At 43.1% G+C, this 16,893-nt stretch overlaps 4 protein-coding genes across 4 annotated transcripts; 2 read left to right on the top strand and 2 right to left on the bottom strand.

The window, feature by feature from the left end:
* Positions 1–430: 430 nt before the first annotated feature.
* PCOAH_00005600 (Uncharacterized protein) lies at positions 431–6,709 on the bottom strand (the record flags this gene model as incomplete). Its single annotated transcript, XM_020057371.1, has 1 exon — positions 431–6,709. The coding sequence occupies one exon, from the start codon at positions 6,707–6,709 to the stop codon at positions 431–433; it is 6,279 nt and encodes a 2,092-aa protein (XP_019912814.1).
* Positions 6,710–7,528: 819 nt separating this feature from the next.
* PCOAH_00005590 (Pre-mRNA splicing factor) lies at positions 7,529–9,330 on the bottom strand (the record flags this gene model as incomplete). Its single annotated transcript, XM_020057370.1, has 2 exons — positions 7,529–9,130; positions 9,328–9,330. 2 exons carry the CDS (start codon positions 9,328–9,330, stop codon positions 7,529–7,531), a joined length of 1,605 nt encoding a protein of 534 aa, XP_019912978.1.
* An 896-nt stretch (positions 9,331–10,226) lies between these two features.
* On the top strand, positions 10,227–11,687 carry PCOAH_00005580 (Uncharacterized protein; the record flags this gene model as incomplete). Its single annotated transcript, XM_020057369.1, has 1 exon — positions 10,227–11,687. One exon carries the CDS (start codon positions 10,227–10,229, stop codon positions 11,685–11,687), a length of 1,461 nt encoding a protein of 486 aa, XP_019912864.1.
* Positions 11,688–14,163: 2,476 nt separating this feature from the next.
* On the top strand, positions 14,164–16,893 carry PCOAH_00005570 (KIR protein; the record flags this gene model as incomplete). Its single annotated transcript, XM_020057368.1, has 4 exons — positions 14,164–14,178; positions 14,363–15,076; positions 15,220–15,822; positions 16,093–16,893. 4 exons carry the CDS (start codon positions 14,164–14,166, stop codon positions 16,891–16,893), a joined length of 2,133 nt encoding a protein of 710 aa, XP_019912982.1.

Raw genomic sequence — 16,893 nt, 5'->3', positions numbered from 1 at the left:
GAGAGAGGAAGGGAAGACATACAACTACCCCCCTCACATAGCCAGACGGGTGATTCTATGTTCATACGCCCTTTGCAGTACCAACCCGGTGGAGATTCTCCCCTACTATTGCTCCAAACGGACCAATGGTGAAAATGATCACTTGGATAACAACCAAATGGCACTTCCTCACAAAGTAGACATTAAAAGGGTTCTTATGCGAAAGGGGCATAGCCATCCCGCATGGCGAGGAGGCACATCGGTGGGAACGACAAATGAAACGCAAACATTACGAAAAAATCAGGGTCACCCGGAGGGGGCAAAAACATAACAAACGGTAACAAAAAAAATAAAATAAATGAGCGAACGAATAAACCTACGCAGAGCGACAGGGATAATGCACGTCAAACCCCTTCACTTCGCACGAGTGGGCGCGAGAAGAGGAGGGAACTCACAGCTTCAGCCCCGAGCAGTGGTCATTAATTATCGAGAGGTGCCCCGTAGGAGGCTGGAAAAGGTCTTCGAATTCTTTCACCATGGAAATTCCGTCATAATGTTTATAGACACGATAAAAATTGGACTTACTTAGTAGACCGCCACTGACGTTGCCGAACCTGGCTTCCTTCCTCATGACAGAATCCACACACATGTAGGGCTGCTGGAAAAACCGGTGTGAATAACGACCGAGCAGTTTGTACACCCTGTTGAGGTAGTAGCAATTTTTTCTTTTCTGAAAATATTTTGTTGGCACCCGCTTTGTGACGCACAAGTGCATATTTGTCGTTGGGGCGGATTCGTCACCCCCTTGGGAGGGCAAATCATCCCTCAGACTATTTCGTGCATCATTTGGTGGATGTTTTCCAGGATGGTTCCCCGGGTGCAACTCAAAACGGACGTAGACGAAAGAACAGCCAATCCTGTGCGGCATAATAAACATATGATTATGGCCAACCGTCCTCACAGTTAACACGCTTGGGTGCGACACGTGTACATACAGCTTGCCATTCAGGGGGGGCAGAACTCTTTCCATGCTTCTATTATACAGATGAATGGATAGGTACTGGATAACATTCAAGGGGATGAATTTTCCGTAATAGTTGTGCACCTTCATACTGGAAATGTCCGATATGCTGATGAGAAATTTTTTGTAAATATTTTGCTTCTTGTTCAAGTAATGCGCATTATGCAAAGTGACCTTCCTTTCCGTTCGGACGTTTTTTTCTGCTGATAAGGGGAGGCGCTGCTGATACGTCCAGTTCGCCAAAATTGTCAAGCAGTGAAAGCTTCGATCGAATTTATAAACGCCGTTACTGCTGAGGTGGACGACTGGGAGAGCTCCTCCTTGTGTCATACTTCGCTGAACAACCAAGTTATACACCTGGGAGTAGACAACTTCGCCCTGGTGGGAACTGCCACTATATTTGGTAAAATTCGCGTACAGAAAGAAGCGGCCTTCTTTGCGTGCCTCGATGGATAAGAACGCATCAGGGGAGACTCTTAAATCGGTGACGACAGTGCGTCTCTCGGTGGGGGATCCATCCAACTTCCGGTGTGGTTCGTGGTGTGGTTCGCGGTCACGCCTTCCGTCACCCAGCAGGACACTCCCATCGTTGACAAAATACTCCATCTGGAACAACTCCTCTGTGCGCTCATAAACCTGACGAAAGTCCAGCGAGAGGAACGGGCGCGTGCCCCCCCCTCCGCTGTAAAAACTGGCAAACGTGTCTACCTCTTCATTGGGAACCAACCGAATGGTGTCCTCTGCAAACAGCTTCATGGATCGTACATAATCAACAGTCACGTCAAATTTAAGAAAAAAAAAATTTCTCAATTTTTTCTCGTCTTCGATTTCTTCGCAAGTGTATCCATCCATGTTATGACATTTTTTCCGTTCCTTGCGATGCTCCAAATAATGATCATAATACCTTTCCAAGTCGTTAAAGTCTTCTTCCACTTTTTCAATCGTTTTAAAATTTGTCCTTCCATTGTGTGGGCTAAAAATAGCATAGTAACTTTCAAATATAGGGAAAACATGAATTTCGGTATTGCCTACAGAATTGCCCGACTGGATGGAGCAGACATAAGTGCACTGCTCACCATCCGACTTGAACACTCCTTCCACCTCCACTAGGTTTTCATTCTTTGAAAGACACACAACTTTATGTATGAGCGCGTGGCATAACTGGAAGGGGATCTCCACGGTCTGCTGGTAAGGGTGTATCAAAATGGAGTTTCCTCCTCCGTAAAGTGAAACCCCCCTTGAGTAAACAATCAAAGGGGTCATATTTGAAAAAATAGAAATGTGTCTGTTGGCCAATTTGTACTTTACTTCTACTTGTATGTAATACTTACCTTCATGTGAACTACGCACCTGGAAAAACATGTCCGTCGTTACGGCTGCTTTTGCTTCCTCCGTTGTGTTGCGTTGTGGTGTCTGCAGCTGGCCCACCCGTTCGTTCCATTCCTCTGGGGAAAATTTCAGGGGGGTCATATCGATCCGCTTGTTATAATCGTAGGAAAGCTTTACCTGAAGCAACTGCGTGGGAAGCATATTGATCCTTCTGTTATGCCTGTCAAAAAACTGAACTCTCATTGGTATTGCCATTTGGTCCCCTCTTTCTGCATTTCCAACTAGAAGGGACACTTTTACCTTCGTCAATTTTGCAAAAGCGAAATGGATCTCCAAGTAGTCCGTTTCGTAGACCAACTCGTTTTGTATCGTCAGAATTCCTTTCGCTACGAAGGCAGAGTTGAGATACACACGCGTGCATTTCTGAGGTAGGTCCTTTGGGTTGTCCAAATTTACTATTATCACATTTTGTTTTGTTTTTTCCCCGTGTGGGGAGGTCATTTGGCCATGGTCGTTCACCTCGCGCAGCTTTTCCCCTTCGGATTGACCCAGTACGCTGATCCTGTTGGTCCCTCTGACGGAGTATGTCAGCCCGTGCAGGGGACATGCATCACTGTCCGCCGTTGTACAGATGGGCAGTGAGTAATAAACATCCGGGGAGTAGAACAAAACCAAATGATCTTCATACGAAATGTTCATTCTTTTGCAAAAGTGAAGAGATACAAATTTTTCAAAATGGTGCGAAATGTCTCCTCCTTCACCATCGTGGGTGGTATACTCCACTGTGAGTAAAAATCCCCCAGCTGAATAGGGTGCAAAACGGTTCATCCCATTTGGGGGTGCACCCAAAAGGTCCTGCTTCTTACCCCCTTGGTCATTACAATTGATCAGAATTCTACTGTTCGTTTTAATCACATTTTTTCGTTTCTCATTTGTTCCTTCCAAGTAGCGAGACTTGTCTTTTAAGCAAATTTTGAAAAGGTCTCCTAGAGAAGAAGCTTCCTCCAAAGTGTAGCGGAACGGCTCATTCGTGAGAATTACATTCTCATGGTCGTCTACAAGGAAGGCCTTCATATAGTAGTCCTCATTTTTGTAAAGAATCAACTTGGAGCCATCCACCATTTGGAGCCTTTCCACATGTTTGCTAAAAATTGCCACTTGGATGGAAGACGGATACTTGAAATGAACGGGCAAATGGTTCTCCGTCACTATTTCGGAGGTCCCCATATCCCACGTTTTCATTTTTACCAGTATGTTTGACGTGACGTGTTTTTTTTTTCCTCTATCACACCGTATAGTGTAGTACTGCTTGATGGAGAAAAAGGGTTCATACGGGAGTGGTGGAGAACACCCCTTCGTGGGGGAACAAAGATAGTTATATGTTTTCTCTCCTTCGGAAATACTTCCCCTTGAGCGTCCTCCTGGTGGAACGATTCCCCACTTTGGCCTAAAATCATATTCGAATAGACGTCTATTGTATAATTTCCACACAGGCAAGTATTGCTCGTTCCAACTTTCGTAAAAGACCTCTCCACTAAAAATATTCCTGCACTGGGGGATACTCCCCTTGCGCTGCTCGGTTAGGTATAAGTCATCCTGAAACTTCTCCCCAATGAACAAACTGCTAAAGAAAGATGCACATGTGGGAAGATCCCTTCTCTCGTTGAGGAATCTATTTCGTTGAAGAACCAGTTCGGGGATACTAGACTCGGAAGACACACTGACCCTGTATGGACCGACTGCAAATCCGTCATACACAATCAGATTAATCATTTGGCCAAATTTTATGAATTTACTACACACAAAATCGTGGCAGAAAATGGCTTTAACTTTTTTAAATACTTGGACATTTATTTGGGTGTGTACTCTCCTTTCCTTTGTATACTCCATGTGGAGTGGGATCCTCCTCTTCTCCTTCTTCCCTCTTACTTGATAAAATGCACATGCGTTTTGGTACTTATCTTCCAATTTGAAAAAGCTTGAGTGCTTTTTTAAAACTTCAATGTAGTTCTTGTCATGCTTTATCCTCATGTGATGGCGTACTACGTCAAAGCAGCTGCTGATGGGTGTCCCCCTCTGCAAAGCTTCCATCCGTTTGATGTGCCCATTTTTGCTCCTTTCCAGTAAGGTGAATCTACCTGGACGATGCGCCTTATTAGTGATCCAACCCAGGCGCATAAATATGTAGACATTCGTAACTTCCTTCTCTTCGATGATACTCTTCTGGGCAACAGCAGACAGATGGACCACTCCGTCCCCCACATATACAGTGCTCAGGAAGCAGTTATTTAAGTGGGAGTCGTCACAAATTAGAAGGCATATTATATCAAACCTGTTTTTACCACTGGGTGGAGTGCCCTTGTTGTGCCGCCTTTTGTGGCTAATCCCGTGGGGGGTTCCACTTCCCCCTGGTGGAGGCTTCCTTACTGATATGTGCATCTTCCCTTTGTCCTCTCTGACGTCATGGTTGCCACTACGGTTGTACACCTGCACTGTGTACTTTTTCGTAGCATGTTTCCCCGCGGTGGCGCTGCCCCTCCCCCCGGAGCACTGGTAAAAAATCGTCTCGTCGGGGAGTACAAACAGAGAGGATATAGACAGGCCACTCCCCTTCATGGAGCACTTTACAGGCGCGGATATGAACACATCCTTTCTGGACGTGTACTCCCCCATGTAGGTCATCTCGAGAGAGACTTCCCCTCCTTTGCGTATCGGCATAAAATAGTAAGCCCTATACTCGGGGAAGAAGTGCAAAGGGAGGATGCTTAACTTGTGTCCTTTGGAAGAGACTGCCAATTTGACTTCCCCTCCTTTGTGTACACCGTGCAGCTTCGCGTCTCCCTCTCCGTACAGCTGCATAAGGCACAGGTACTTCCTGTGTAGGATAAATTTTTCTCCTTCGTCCCCTTTTACATTCGATTGGAAGAAGGATTCAATGTGTAGGTTATCCAAGTAGTAGTGTTCTTTGTAGAAGAAGTGCATTCTTATCAGATCAATTTCGCCCTGAACAACGTTGTTCTGTTTATGCTTTGTGGGGGTACCACTTCCCGGAGGTTCCCTCCCGATGTAGCCGAAACAGGTGAGCTTACTTTTAACCACCCTATGGATATTCACATAGGAAGAGAAAACTTGCCCGCTGTGCAAACTTTTGACAATTATCTGTAGGCTCTTCCCACTTGTGCCTCCCTTAATCTTCACCATTTCGTCCGAAACGATGTCGTAACTTGGGCTCTCCTGAATTCGGTACTCATTTTGGAATTTTGTCACGTAGTTCTTTTTTAAGCAGTTGATTAACAATACGTCTCTTACATTGCGCTTTATGGGATGTCTTCCCTGCAGGTGGGTGCTTAACAGAACGGCCATTGTTGCCTTTCTACGGAGGGACGACCTTCCCAGGATGTGTCTCTTTATGAGAGCTGTGCAAGAGAAATGACCACCATCGCTAGTATTACCATCATAATTCATATTACCACTTTCACATTCAGTATGGTTGTTTTTGCCTGTTGGGGGACGGTCCTTTCTGAGGGCGAGCCGCACGAGGGCCCCTTCCGGAAAGTCCACCCCGTTCGGTACCAAGGACAGCCACTCGTACACAAATACCGTGGCGACAAAAAAGAGGGGCTTACATTTGTTCAGAAGAACTATGATAACTCTTGTTATGCCTACCTTTCTCTTTGTTCTTAACTGCAGTTCCAACTCTCCTCCTTTCCCATATTTAACATATGCATGTTCCAGGTACATCTCATCGAAGAATACATTAAAATGGCTGCTCTCAGATATGCTTATCTTCTTTCCATTGTCCGAAATGACATAGACGTTTCTGCTTTCATTCTGTTCTTTATACGTAACGATGTCGCTGCTGACCATGTAGAGGTGGCTACTGACAAGGTACTCCACGGCGATGTACTTCTTCTCCTCTCCTTGTCTGTTCACTCGCACGAAGAAGGAAGACAAAGATTTACACGCTGCCTTTTTTTTATTCAACAGAATGAGAATTTCGCTTGTGCATATGTCGTCGCTAGTGATGGTGATGCTCCTTCCAGGGGGGTCTCTGTCTCCCCAGGGGAGGGACCGCTCCCCTTCTGCGTCTTTACCACGTTTTCCCGTTGCTTCATCACCTTTTTCCACCCCCATCACTTTTTTCGCCTTCCCCCCTTTCCTCCTTTTGGTAGGCTCATCCCTCCCCAAATAGACGATCTCGAAGAAGTCTTCGCTCAGGAAGTACCACCAGTAGCACTTGTCCAGCGAGCCCGACCCGTAATAACGCAGATTCTTCTCGTCGTTTAAATTATTAAACGAAATGAAGTCACTGTATATGATATCATTTTTTCTACTTTTTGTGAAGGACGCGAGGAGGTAGGCCAGAAGGAGCAGTCCCATTTTATTTTATTTTTTTCCTTTCGTCCAATTTGTTATCTAGTTCACATTCTAAAATGACTTAACAGCGAGGTGATCATCCCGTGCAGTTCGCGTCAGGAGTAGATCCAACAGGGCCCGATTCGACCATTTTTACGCAGAATTGAGAGTGTATGTGTGTGTGGAGGGGCGGGGGAAAAGGTATACTCGTCGGGCACGAACATGTGGAGAGCACAGCTAGGCGTAACCAAGCCCAGTTGCCTCTCCAACCCAACAGGAAAAAAAAAAAATTTTACACATATATACACAAAAATGCACACGTACTGTGGCTATTTTCGTAACCTACAATTGTGCATGCTTCACCGCATCCCGCCTCCACAGTTACCTAATCTCAAACTGCTTTCCTTTCGCAGTAAGCATACGTATTCCTTCAAACGTACCTCTTGGGGCCTTTTCACTTTGGTGTGTTTTGGGGCAACCCCATTGGTACGGTACACTCACATGGAGGTGTGTTTTTTTTTTTTGGCTTATTTTTACAAACAAGGGGGGGGAAAAAAGTTACAGTTTATAATAAAAGCGCGCAGTGGTGCTGGGCGATGAAACAGAAAAAAAAATGTAAAGGGCAAAATGCAAGTTGGTAACTCACGGATAGGGTGAAATGGGAATAAGCAGCGCGCCCATAAAGCGGGGTGACCACGAAGAGGCAGGTTTAGGCATGTACCGCTGGGTGGAAAAATGGGAAGAAATCACAAGGGAAGCCATCCAGGGGTGGATCATCCACAGTTGGGCTATCCCGGAGTGAATCATCCTGGCTGCACCCCTACCGGCGTACCCATTATGCTGTTACACCTTTCGGAATTGGGCCTTGCTAGAGAAGTACTTGTTCTCAACAGGGTCTGGCCTCGGGTTGATGACAGAGGGGTTGAACAGCTCGATGCCCTGCAGGGGGGTGAAGATCAGGGAGGAGGACAACCCTCCAGTTACTCCACTGGATTGCACAGAGAGGTTCTTCCTCTTGGCCACATTATTCACCTTCTGCTTAGACTGGTACTTCAATTTGGTTAAATTTGAATTTAACAAAGCTGCATTTTGATCGGTAAATGTGTAAAAGTCTTCATTGGAGTTTGGCCCAAAGGGCAACCTATTAATCTGCTTCCTCAGTTCAGTGATTTCCGTTTTTTCTTTTAACTTCCTATATCTTTTCCCTCCTCTTTTTCGTTTCCTCTTCTCATCAGGCATGGGGAGGATCTTTTTCTGCTTCATTGGAGGTGGTTCTTGTAATTTGATTAAATGACTTATTAAGTTTTCTCGTAGTAGCAACCCATATTGTCCCTCAGGGTACTTTTTAAAGTAATCGACTCTAGATGCTAGACTACACTTACCAGCTAGTAAACTAATGGCTTTTTTTTTATATGCATCAGGGACGCTCTGTACAATTTCGGAGGTACTTAAAATACCTATTCCGAATGTCTTCCTCACATTGCTAAGCCCAAGGACAGACTTCTTTGAGCTGCCTACCACTATAAGGTTCTGAGATGATGTAATGGATAGATTTTTTAACGACCCCACTGAGCTAATTAAGCGAGCTGTTAATGCACTGCCTAACAGCATGGTCAAATTAGGGGCGAGCAAAAACATCTTGCTCTCTAAGTATAGCAAAATCATTCGTCTGTTTTCGTTTAATTCTAAGGCCTCATTACAGAAGGACAGGCAATTCTTTAGCGAATGGTCAGATAGGTTTATCCCTGTGGTCATACTGGACGCGACGGTGATAGCCATGACAGTGGTGTTCGGCAAAATATCTGAGAAGTCAATATTTTTCAAATCACTTTCGTTTTTTATTTTGCTCACCACGCTGATGTACTCCAGGGGGGTATACACGATGGAGTCCAACTCTGGGAATTTCGTCGAATATATATCCTTCACGTATTTGTGGATGTTTAGGATTTCGGTGTCTATTTGGATTATCAGTTCGATGCACTTTTCGATCAGCACTTCGTCTGCCTCCTTGGAAGCAGCGTCGTCTTCCTCGTCCTCATCGTCATCATCGTTGCCATCGCCTTCTCCAGATGACTGCTCTTTTTTCCTTCGCTTTTTAGCCCGACGGGCTTCTCCAGTTTCACTATTTTGGCCATCCTCTGCTTCTTCCTCCTCCATGACGTAGTTCCTGATGCTGTTCATTATTTTGAGGAAGTCCTCATCATAGAGCAGTTCAGATATTTTCCTTTCCTTTTTTTTTATCCTTTCGTTTAGGAACTCTTCGATCGCATCAACAATTTCTTCGTAGTCACTATCCTGGAACTTGGCCTCCTTCTCTGCATTACTGCTCTTATCAGCTTCGCCTTGTTCACCTTCCTTCTTTTCTGCGCTAAAGTTGATAAAGTTACCTTCTTCCTCGAACTCCAGGTCTTCGAGGTCCTGCAGGAACGTATCCGCCAGGGTCGCCTGAAAAATGGGGGGAAAAAAATTGAGCAAATAGAGATATGTGTGATTCGCCTCCACATATGGGTAATATCGCAACGATCCGATTGGAGACGCATCGTTATCCTTTTACACGTAGCAGATGATCACCCTGGACGGAGTTGTTTTTCTCCAGAGTGTTAACTAAACGGACGTATTTGCCGCAAACGTTGGACCCTTACCATTTTGCTTGACCTTCATATATGTGTATAACTTTCCTTTGGGTTTGTCTTCCGTCGATGCGGCGCTTTCCCCTCTTTTGTGAGAACGCAGGGGAAGGGAGGTTCAGTCTGGCAGGGATAAACAGAGCGGCCCCCCCGCATTCACTTGCGAATTGGCATTTAGGGACCCACCACGTTTTCTCGCCCTTCTCATAATTCAGTTCTGTTATCCTATGATGCAACAAGTGCCTCCGCGGGGCTACCGTATTTTGTTATGCAACAGAGTCGCCTATCTTTCGCTGTTCCTCCCCCCCATATGAAAAATCTTTCAACGAATTGGAATTTCCACTCTGCTTTCTCCAGAACCTGGGGCAGCTACTTTAGGGAAAAAAAAAAAAAAAAAAAAAAAAATTCGGGTCAAAAAATTGTGCGGTGCTTCACAAAAACAAAAATAAAAAAAAAATAAAAAATAAGTAAAAATAAAAATATACATAATAATACCTACTATATGTACATATCGCAGCAAAATCGCAACGCCGTCGTCGCGCCAACCAACCAATTTTGTAAGTTCAATCGGAAGAGAAACTTTTCACGGCAGCGAGGGCTACCAACGGGAGGCATTATCTTCAATAAAAGCAAGGACGCATCGCAGTTGCGGTTCTTCACTTGGTTACAACATGAGCTAACAAACTAGTTGAGGAGGAGCGCCCCATTTTTTTCACATAATTGGATCACTACGCGGAAAAAAAAAAAGGACAAAAAAAGAGTAGGCCCCTAAAGGGACGAATGCAGAGAAATTGCTCCGCATAACAGTTAAGGGAGAGAGCGCATACGTGGAGTCTCCCGCAAACGAGTTGACCTGCCACAAACGGGGTTGACCCACGGGTAGCACGGAAGAAGAGCCGCTCCACCAAACCAACATGGAAGTGAAGATCCTGCATAGGAACCCGGAGGAATATAAGAACAACCCAGGGGCCTCCACCTACAAGCATAGCAGAAATGTCGACCCTAACATTCACCTCTTCCAAAGGGAAATAGAATATAAGAGGGCCCTGAATGCAACGAAAATGGATAAAATTTTTGCAAAGCCGTTAGTGAAGTGTTTGGATGGACACGATGATTCAGTCCGATCACTCTGCGTTTCAAATAAGTCCCTAACTGATCTTTACAGTGGGAGCTGTAACGGCTTCATTAACATATGGAATGTGCTGAATAAAACGCTAATTAAAAAAGTGAAGGCCCACGAAGGGTTCGTGAGGGGACTGTGCGTCAGTCACGATGAGAAATTCCTCTTCAGTTGTGGCGACGACAAGTACATTAAGCAGTGGGTTATCGATAAGAGCAAGGGGGTGAGCGAGCTGGGCGGACAGGAGGATACCAACTGCTTCGCTGCTAACAGCTTAGCCCCTTCAGACCACGCACGAGGGGAGGGAGCGCTTGTGGCCAGCGAAAATATGCTGAACCTGAACCACCTGTCAGACGAAGTGACGCCAAAAAAGATTTACGTTTGTAAGAGCGTGCCCAACAGTATAGATAAGCATTTCTCAGAGCCGCTAATCATATCAGGAAGTCAGCACTTAGACGTCTGGGACTACTACAGAAACAATGCCATAGCCAGTTTCGACTACAACAGTGAGTACATATATTACGTGAAGTTCAATTACGCACAGAGAAACCTAGTTGGGTTAACTCTTTCGGATAATTCTGTAGGGCTAGCTGATATAAGAGCCAAGACGCCCATCAAAAAAATATTTTTAAAATACAGATGCAATTCTCTAAGTTGGAATAATATGAACCCAAAACAGTTTGTCGTGGCGAATGAGGACTCCAACCTCTACACCTTTGACATGAGGCACTTAAAAACTGCTACTCTTGTGCACAAGGGGTTTGTAAATGCCGTGTTGGATGTAGATTACTCTCCCATTGGAGACAAATTTGTTGCTTGCTCGTATGACAAGACAGTTAGATTATTCAATAGCGATGAATCAACGAGCTATGATGTGTACCATACGAAGAGGATGCAACATGTCCTCTGCTGTAAGTTTAGCTTAGACACTAAGTATGTCTACACCGGAAGCTCAGACATGTGTATTCGCATTTGGAAATCCTGTGCCCATGAGCCATCTGGTATTTTGTCCAACAAGGAGAAGCAAGCCATAAACTACCGGAACAAATTGAAGGAGAAATATTCATCGCTGAAGGAAATTAGACGCATCAGGAATCACCACCATGTCCCTGCGCTTATCAAAAGCATGTCCGACAAGAAGAAGGTCATGCTGGAGGCCAAGAAGAGGCGCGAGAATAACAGAGTCAAGCATTCGAGGGACCCAGACGAGCTGCTCATTCCGGAGAAAAAAAAAATATTCGTCACGGAGCAGTAGCGCATATAGCACGTATAGCGCGTTACGGGAGTGGAAGCAGGAAACACTGCTTCTTCTTCATCTCTTTTTTTTTTTTTTTTTAAGTTCTTCTATCACCACTTGGTTTGCACACATCATCTCATCACTTCTTGCGTGATGTGCATTTATAGTTCTATTTTTCTTTTTCCCCATTTGTGAAACATGAGAGGGGTTCTCCCTAGTGATGAGTGAAACACTCTCCTAATGCCGGGTGGGTGGCAACACTTCGCCATTTGCGAATTTATCCATATGTTTGTAACCGTTAAAAATTTGTCCTGTGCTACTTTTACTTGCACACGCGCAGGTCGCGTCTATAGTTAATCCTTTTTATTTGAAAAAGTTCCATAAGGGGAGGATCCCCCTTTCCACACCCTTGGTTTATGTACTCAAAAGTAACCTGTTATAAATTCACCGTGGACTGTTTCACCATTCAGCGAGAAAAGGAATTCCACGCGGTTGCAAAAAGGCTACGAAGGGACAACTTTTTTTTTTTTTTATATTATTTCTTTCTTTTTTTTTTCTATATTTATTTATTTTTTTTTTTTTTTGCCTTGTGCGATTTTAACCCCGCTCGCCAGTTGGTTTCTCAACCTCTCTTTTATTTCCTGGCAGAAGTTCGGCGTGTTTCCTCTCCGCGAAAAGAGGGGCGTGACAGAAAAGTTACCAATTTTACCGCGGCCTAAAAACTGCATTGCCGGGGCTTAAAAACCACTTTGCCGAGGCTTAAAAGCGCTTTGTCGAGAATTAAAACCGCTTTGCCGGTTTTTACAATTTTTTTCTGCTCCCCCCCTGGGGCTATATTTCTTTCCAGCAATCATTTAAACGTACGTATGGAAGGAAAAAAAGAAAAAATGAAGGGAAGAATGCAAAGAAAGAGAAAAAAGTAAAAAAAAAAAGGGCAATATAGGAAGGAAAATGTCATTTTGCTCCTTACACTATATAAACTGTGTGATTGAGCATGCCTCTGTTGGGGTATTTATTCATTCAATGTGTTACATCACATGTTCTGATAACCTACAATCCCGGGACCCTGTGTATTATTATTTGCTCTTCTTTCCCCTTCTCTCGTAGACGGCCTTGTAGATGGCCTTGTGTATGCATTAGAGGAACGTACTGTTGTTGAATCATATATGAAACATGTTTCTGAACTTTCTGTGAATCCTACAGTTGAAGTTTCTGTTAAATCGTCAAATTGCTTTTGGCTTGATCTTTTCTTCCTTGTGCTTCTTCTTCCTCCTCCGGAAGAATTGTTACCAAACCAAGAAGACCATGGTTTATACTAAAGGGAAGGAAAGGGTTAAGAGAAGGAAAAGGTTCTAAGGAGGGAAGGAAGTGGTCTAAGGAGGAAGGAAGGTCTAAGGAGGAAGGATGTGGTCTAAGGAAGGAAGGTCTAAGGAGGAAGGATGTGGTCTAAGGAAGGAAGGTCTAAGGAGGAAGGATGTGGTCTAAGGAAGGAAGGTCTAAGGAGAGAAAGAAGGAGGGTCTAGGAAAGGAAGGTCTAAGGAGAGAAAGAAGGAGGGTCTAGGGAAGGATGGAAAGGATGGGGTCTAAGGAAGGGGTCTAAGGAAGGGGTCTAAGGAAGGGGTCTAAGGAAGGGGTCTAAGGAGGAGGGAAGGATGGGGAGGTCTAGGGAGGAAACGACGTCTCAGGAGGAAGGTCTAAGGAAGAAAAGGGGGAAAAAAAAGGGGAAGAAGGATGAATATAATTATAACAATACAATAATAAGGAAGAGGAGAGGGAAAGGTTATTTCACGATGAAATGCCATAAGGATGTGCGCACACAGAGAAATTTCACTCTTTTGAACAGGAAGTGATCAAAATATGAACATATATATATATATTTTTGCATTATGTACTCCTCTGTTTTTTTTCTCTATATTCCTTTTCTCTATACTTGTATTATGTTTGGTATTGTGAGTATACATGTACATCACTACATATACATGTATGTGCACATCCAAGGAGAAGGAGAGAAGGAATAAAGTATATATGTAAACTATACTATATGTATGTTAGCAATTTTTAATTAACTCCTTCAGGAAGAGTAAGGCACAAATTAATAATACATGCACAAAATTCCTACTGAAAGGAGGAAATAACGTTCTTATATACGTGATGATTTCGATGCAAATATATGTATAATATGTTATCGTTGCCTAAAAAATTGAGGAATGTGTATTATTATAAAAAAAAAAATTTCAATATTCATACGTAATCATTATAAAACAAGGGGAAATCTCCAATATTTATTCTACATATACATATAGAGAGAGCACAACTTCCACAGGAAGTTCATTATACATAAAAATATATACATCTGCGCGTGAACCATGTCAGAGGTAAGAGGAACACTGAGTGTTGGTCTTCCTCCTTCCTCTTTATTTTTTTATAGTACAGACAAAAATGCATAATGTACACGTAGTATTTTATGTTTGATGTGGTGTAGTATAAAATAATAATGGAGGAAGGATGTGTGAGGGTCGTGTTAGGGGGAAAGACATATAAATATGTGTGCTGTATATATACATGTATGTAGGAATATATGCTAATTATATATGTATATAGATGTATGCTACTTTGAATAATATGTGTCTACATATATATATGTACTTACATATATATATTCCACACTTCCTTTCCCAACTATACATTTGTAGAACTGGTATTTAGGGATTATACCTTCAAGGAACACGTTCTATAATAAATTCGACCGTCCTCAAGGAGAATGTGATTATGGAGATATTTGGTCTGAGCATAAGCGAAAAGAATTAGAGCATAAATTAGAAGAGTACGGCGGAATTTCCAGTTCCAAAGACAGGATCATGAAAGCCTATTATTGTGCGTGTACAATGAAGGGAGAGGAGCCCTTTGAGGATGCACCCTGTTATTTCTTTTATTATTGGATGAGAAATATGGTACCCAAGGATTCACATACCTATACTTTGCCAGAAGTCCTGAATGCAATTTATCAGACGCAGGGAAATGTTCCCTGTGAAAATAGGTGCAGTGTTAAATACGATGATGTTGAAGAAGACCTTTTCAAAAAAAGGAAAGAAGTCTTTGATTATTCTTATGATTATAAAATTGTAGAAAAGGAATTACAGAAAGGTGAGTCCGATTGTGAGGGAAAGTGGTCGAAGTACCTAAGGGATGTTGCCTCAGCATGTGATGCTGTAAGTGCAAAGTGCCAAAGGGGAAATAGTAATGAACCTCATTATTGTTCAGACTTCAACAAAAAATATAGGGACTACTGTGATGACAAGCTACCAGAACTGGAATCTTTACTCAGTCAGTGCAATCCACCCAAACCAAAACCAAATCCTAATCCTAATCAAGCTGGTAGTAGTGGTTCGTTTTCGGATGCCGCCGCGGTAAGTGTGGAGAGAATACTTCGGGCTATTTTTGCTATTTCGCAGCGACAAATTAATATGTGCATACAGCATTTTATTCGTTATACAATAAAAATGTGAAAACATACCTATTTGAATAATTACACTCATAGGATCAAAAGGAGGAAAATTTACCTTCAAAAATTGCGGACAAGGAACTCAATAATCCCCAGAACCTCTGTAAGGACAGTGATAATGTACCTGAGAAAATAAGGCGTGCATTGAAGGAGGAGAATGGTGAGGGCGAATATACTAAAAAGCTAAAGGAAGTATGGTGCTACGCAAGCGACAAAGAGAACAAGGGCACTTTATCCCAAGAACAGCGCTGTGGTTTTTTGTACTACTGGATAGGGAATACATTATGGAGCACTTTGGACAATACTGAATTCTGGGACGTTATGAGTGCGGTTTACAGTGAATTGAAGCAGTTGCCTGATATTGGGGAACGGTGCAACATTGTGTGCAGCCACATTAATAGAGACCTTTTCACATTTGAGAAACAAGTATATGAGTATTATAAGGACCGCGGAACTATGGAAGCGAAGTTAAATCAAAGTAGCGGCTACTGCAGTGAGGAATATTCAAATTACCTGAAGAATGCTGTTCTAGCTTATCGGATAGTGGAAGCAGAGTGTAAAGGGAATTCTGCTACTGACAATAGTAAGTGTGGGGGGTTCATGGGTAAGTATGGAAAAAACAGTCCTAAGGACTTCATAAGTAAGAGTTGTGTTGCAGCAAAGGAACAGAGAACTCCAAGTCGTTTAAGACCTGCTCCTTTCCCTCTTTCCCATGGCGATGCCGCTGCCACTACTACTATGACTTCGGAACAAACAGTAAAGATTACTTTTTCTTCTGTGTCCTTCGCCATGGAATGAATGCACATAGAATAGAATGCATGGCATTAATGCATTAATGTGTGAACACACAATATTTTATCAGCCACTGTATAATGAAAACATGAGAATACATATATTTTACTAATTATTACATTGTTGTAGGATCCAATTTTAAAGGACTTACCTTCAACAATGGCGTATAAGGAGATTAGGGAAGGCAAGATCTCCTGTGGGGATGGTGATAGTTTACCTTCAGTAATAGAGACAGCATGGAATTTAAATGCTGAAGAGAGTGAAAGTATAGAGTACCTTAAGAAAGTCTGGTGCCAAGCACGTACCATGAAAGGGGACACTTTATCCCAGGAGGAGCGCTGTCATTTTTCCTATTATTACATAGGGGATATGTTCTATAACAGCTTCAAGAGTGATGAATCATTTCAGAGTTTTATGGATACTGTCAGCACCGAATTGCAGAAGCTAGGTGTTGCAGAAGAGTGTAAAATTGAACGCAGCCGTTTTGAAAATTTCCTTTTCAAATATGAGAAGGAGGTATATGATTATTATCGGGACCTTACAGCTATAGAAAAAGGGATAGCGGAGAATGAGTCCAAGTGTACTGCAGAATTGGACAGATACCTGGTAGGAGCTAAAGAAGCATATACGGTTATAGGGGGGCAGTGTGGAAGAAAACTTCGTGAGGGCACTGATTACTGTACCAAATTTAAGGACGAGTACAGTAAACGCAAACCTGAGGACCTCATAAAGACCAAGTGCCTAGCAGCGAAGCAACTGGAAGCTAGAACAGTTGTAAGAAGTCCGCCTGCAGTTATCAATATTGGACCAGAAAAAGAGGACAAATCAGTATCTACAACCCCCGCTGCAGTCTCTTCGGTCCTTACATTTTTAGGTCTCCCTACTATTCTATTCTTTCTTTATAAAGTAATAGTACATAATTATAATTAA

This window comes from Plasmodium coatneyi, chromosome 3 (genome assembly GCF_001680005.1).
Source record: "Plasmodium coatneyi strain Hackeri chromosome 3, complete sequence".
In the NCBI taxonomy this organism is placed as follows: Eukaryota; Apicomplexa; class Aconoidasida; order Haemosporida; family Plasmodiidae; genus Plasmodium; species Plasmodium coatneyi.
The sequence above is the reverse complement of the archived record's forward strand: the minus strand, read 5'-3'. Positions and strand labels throughout refer to the sequence as shown.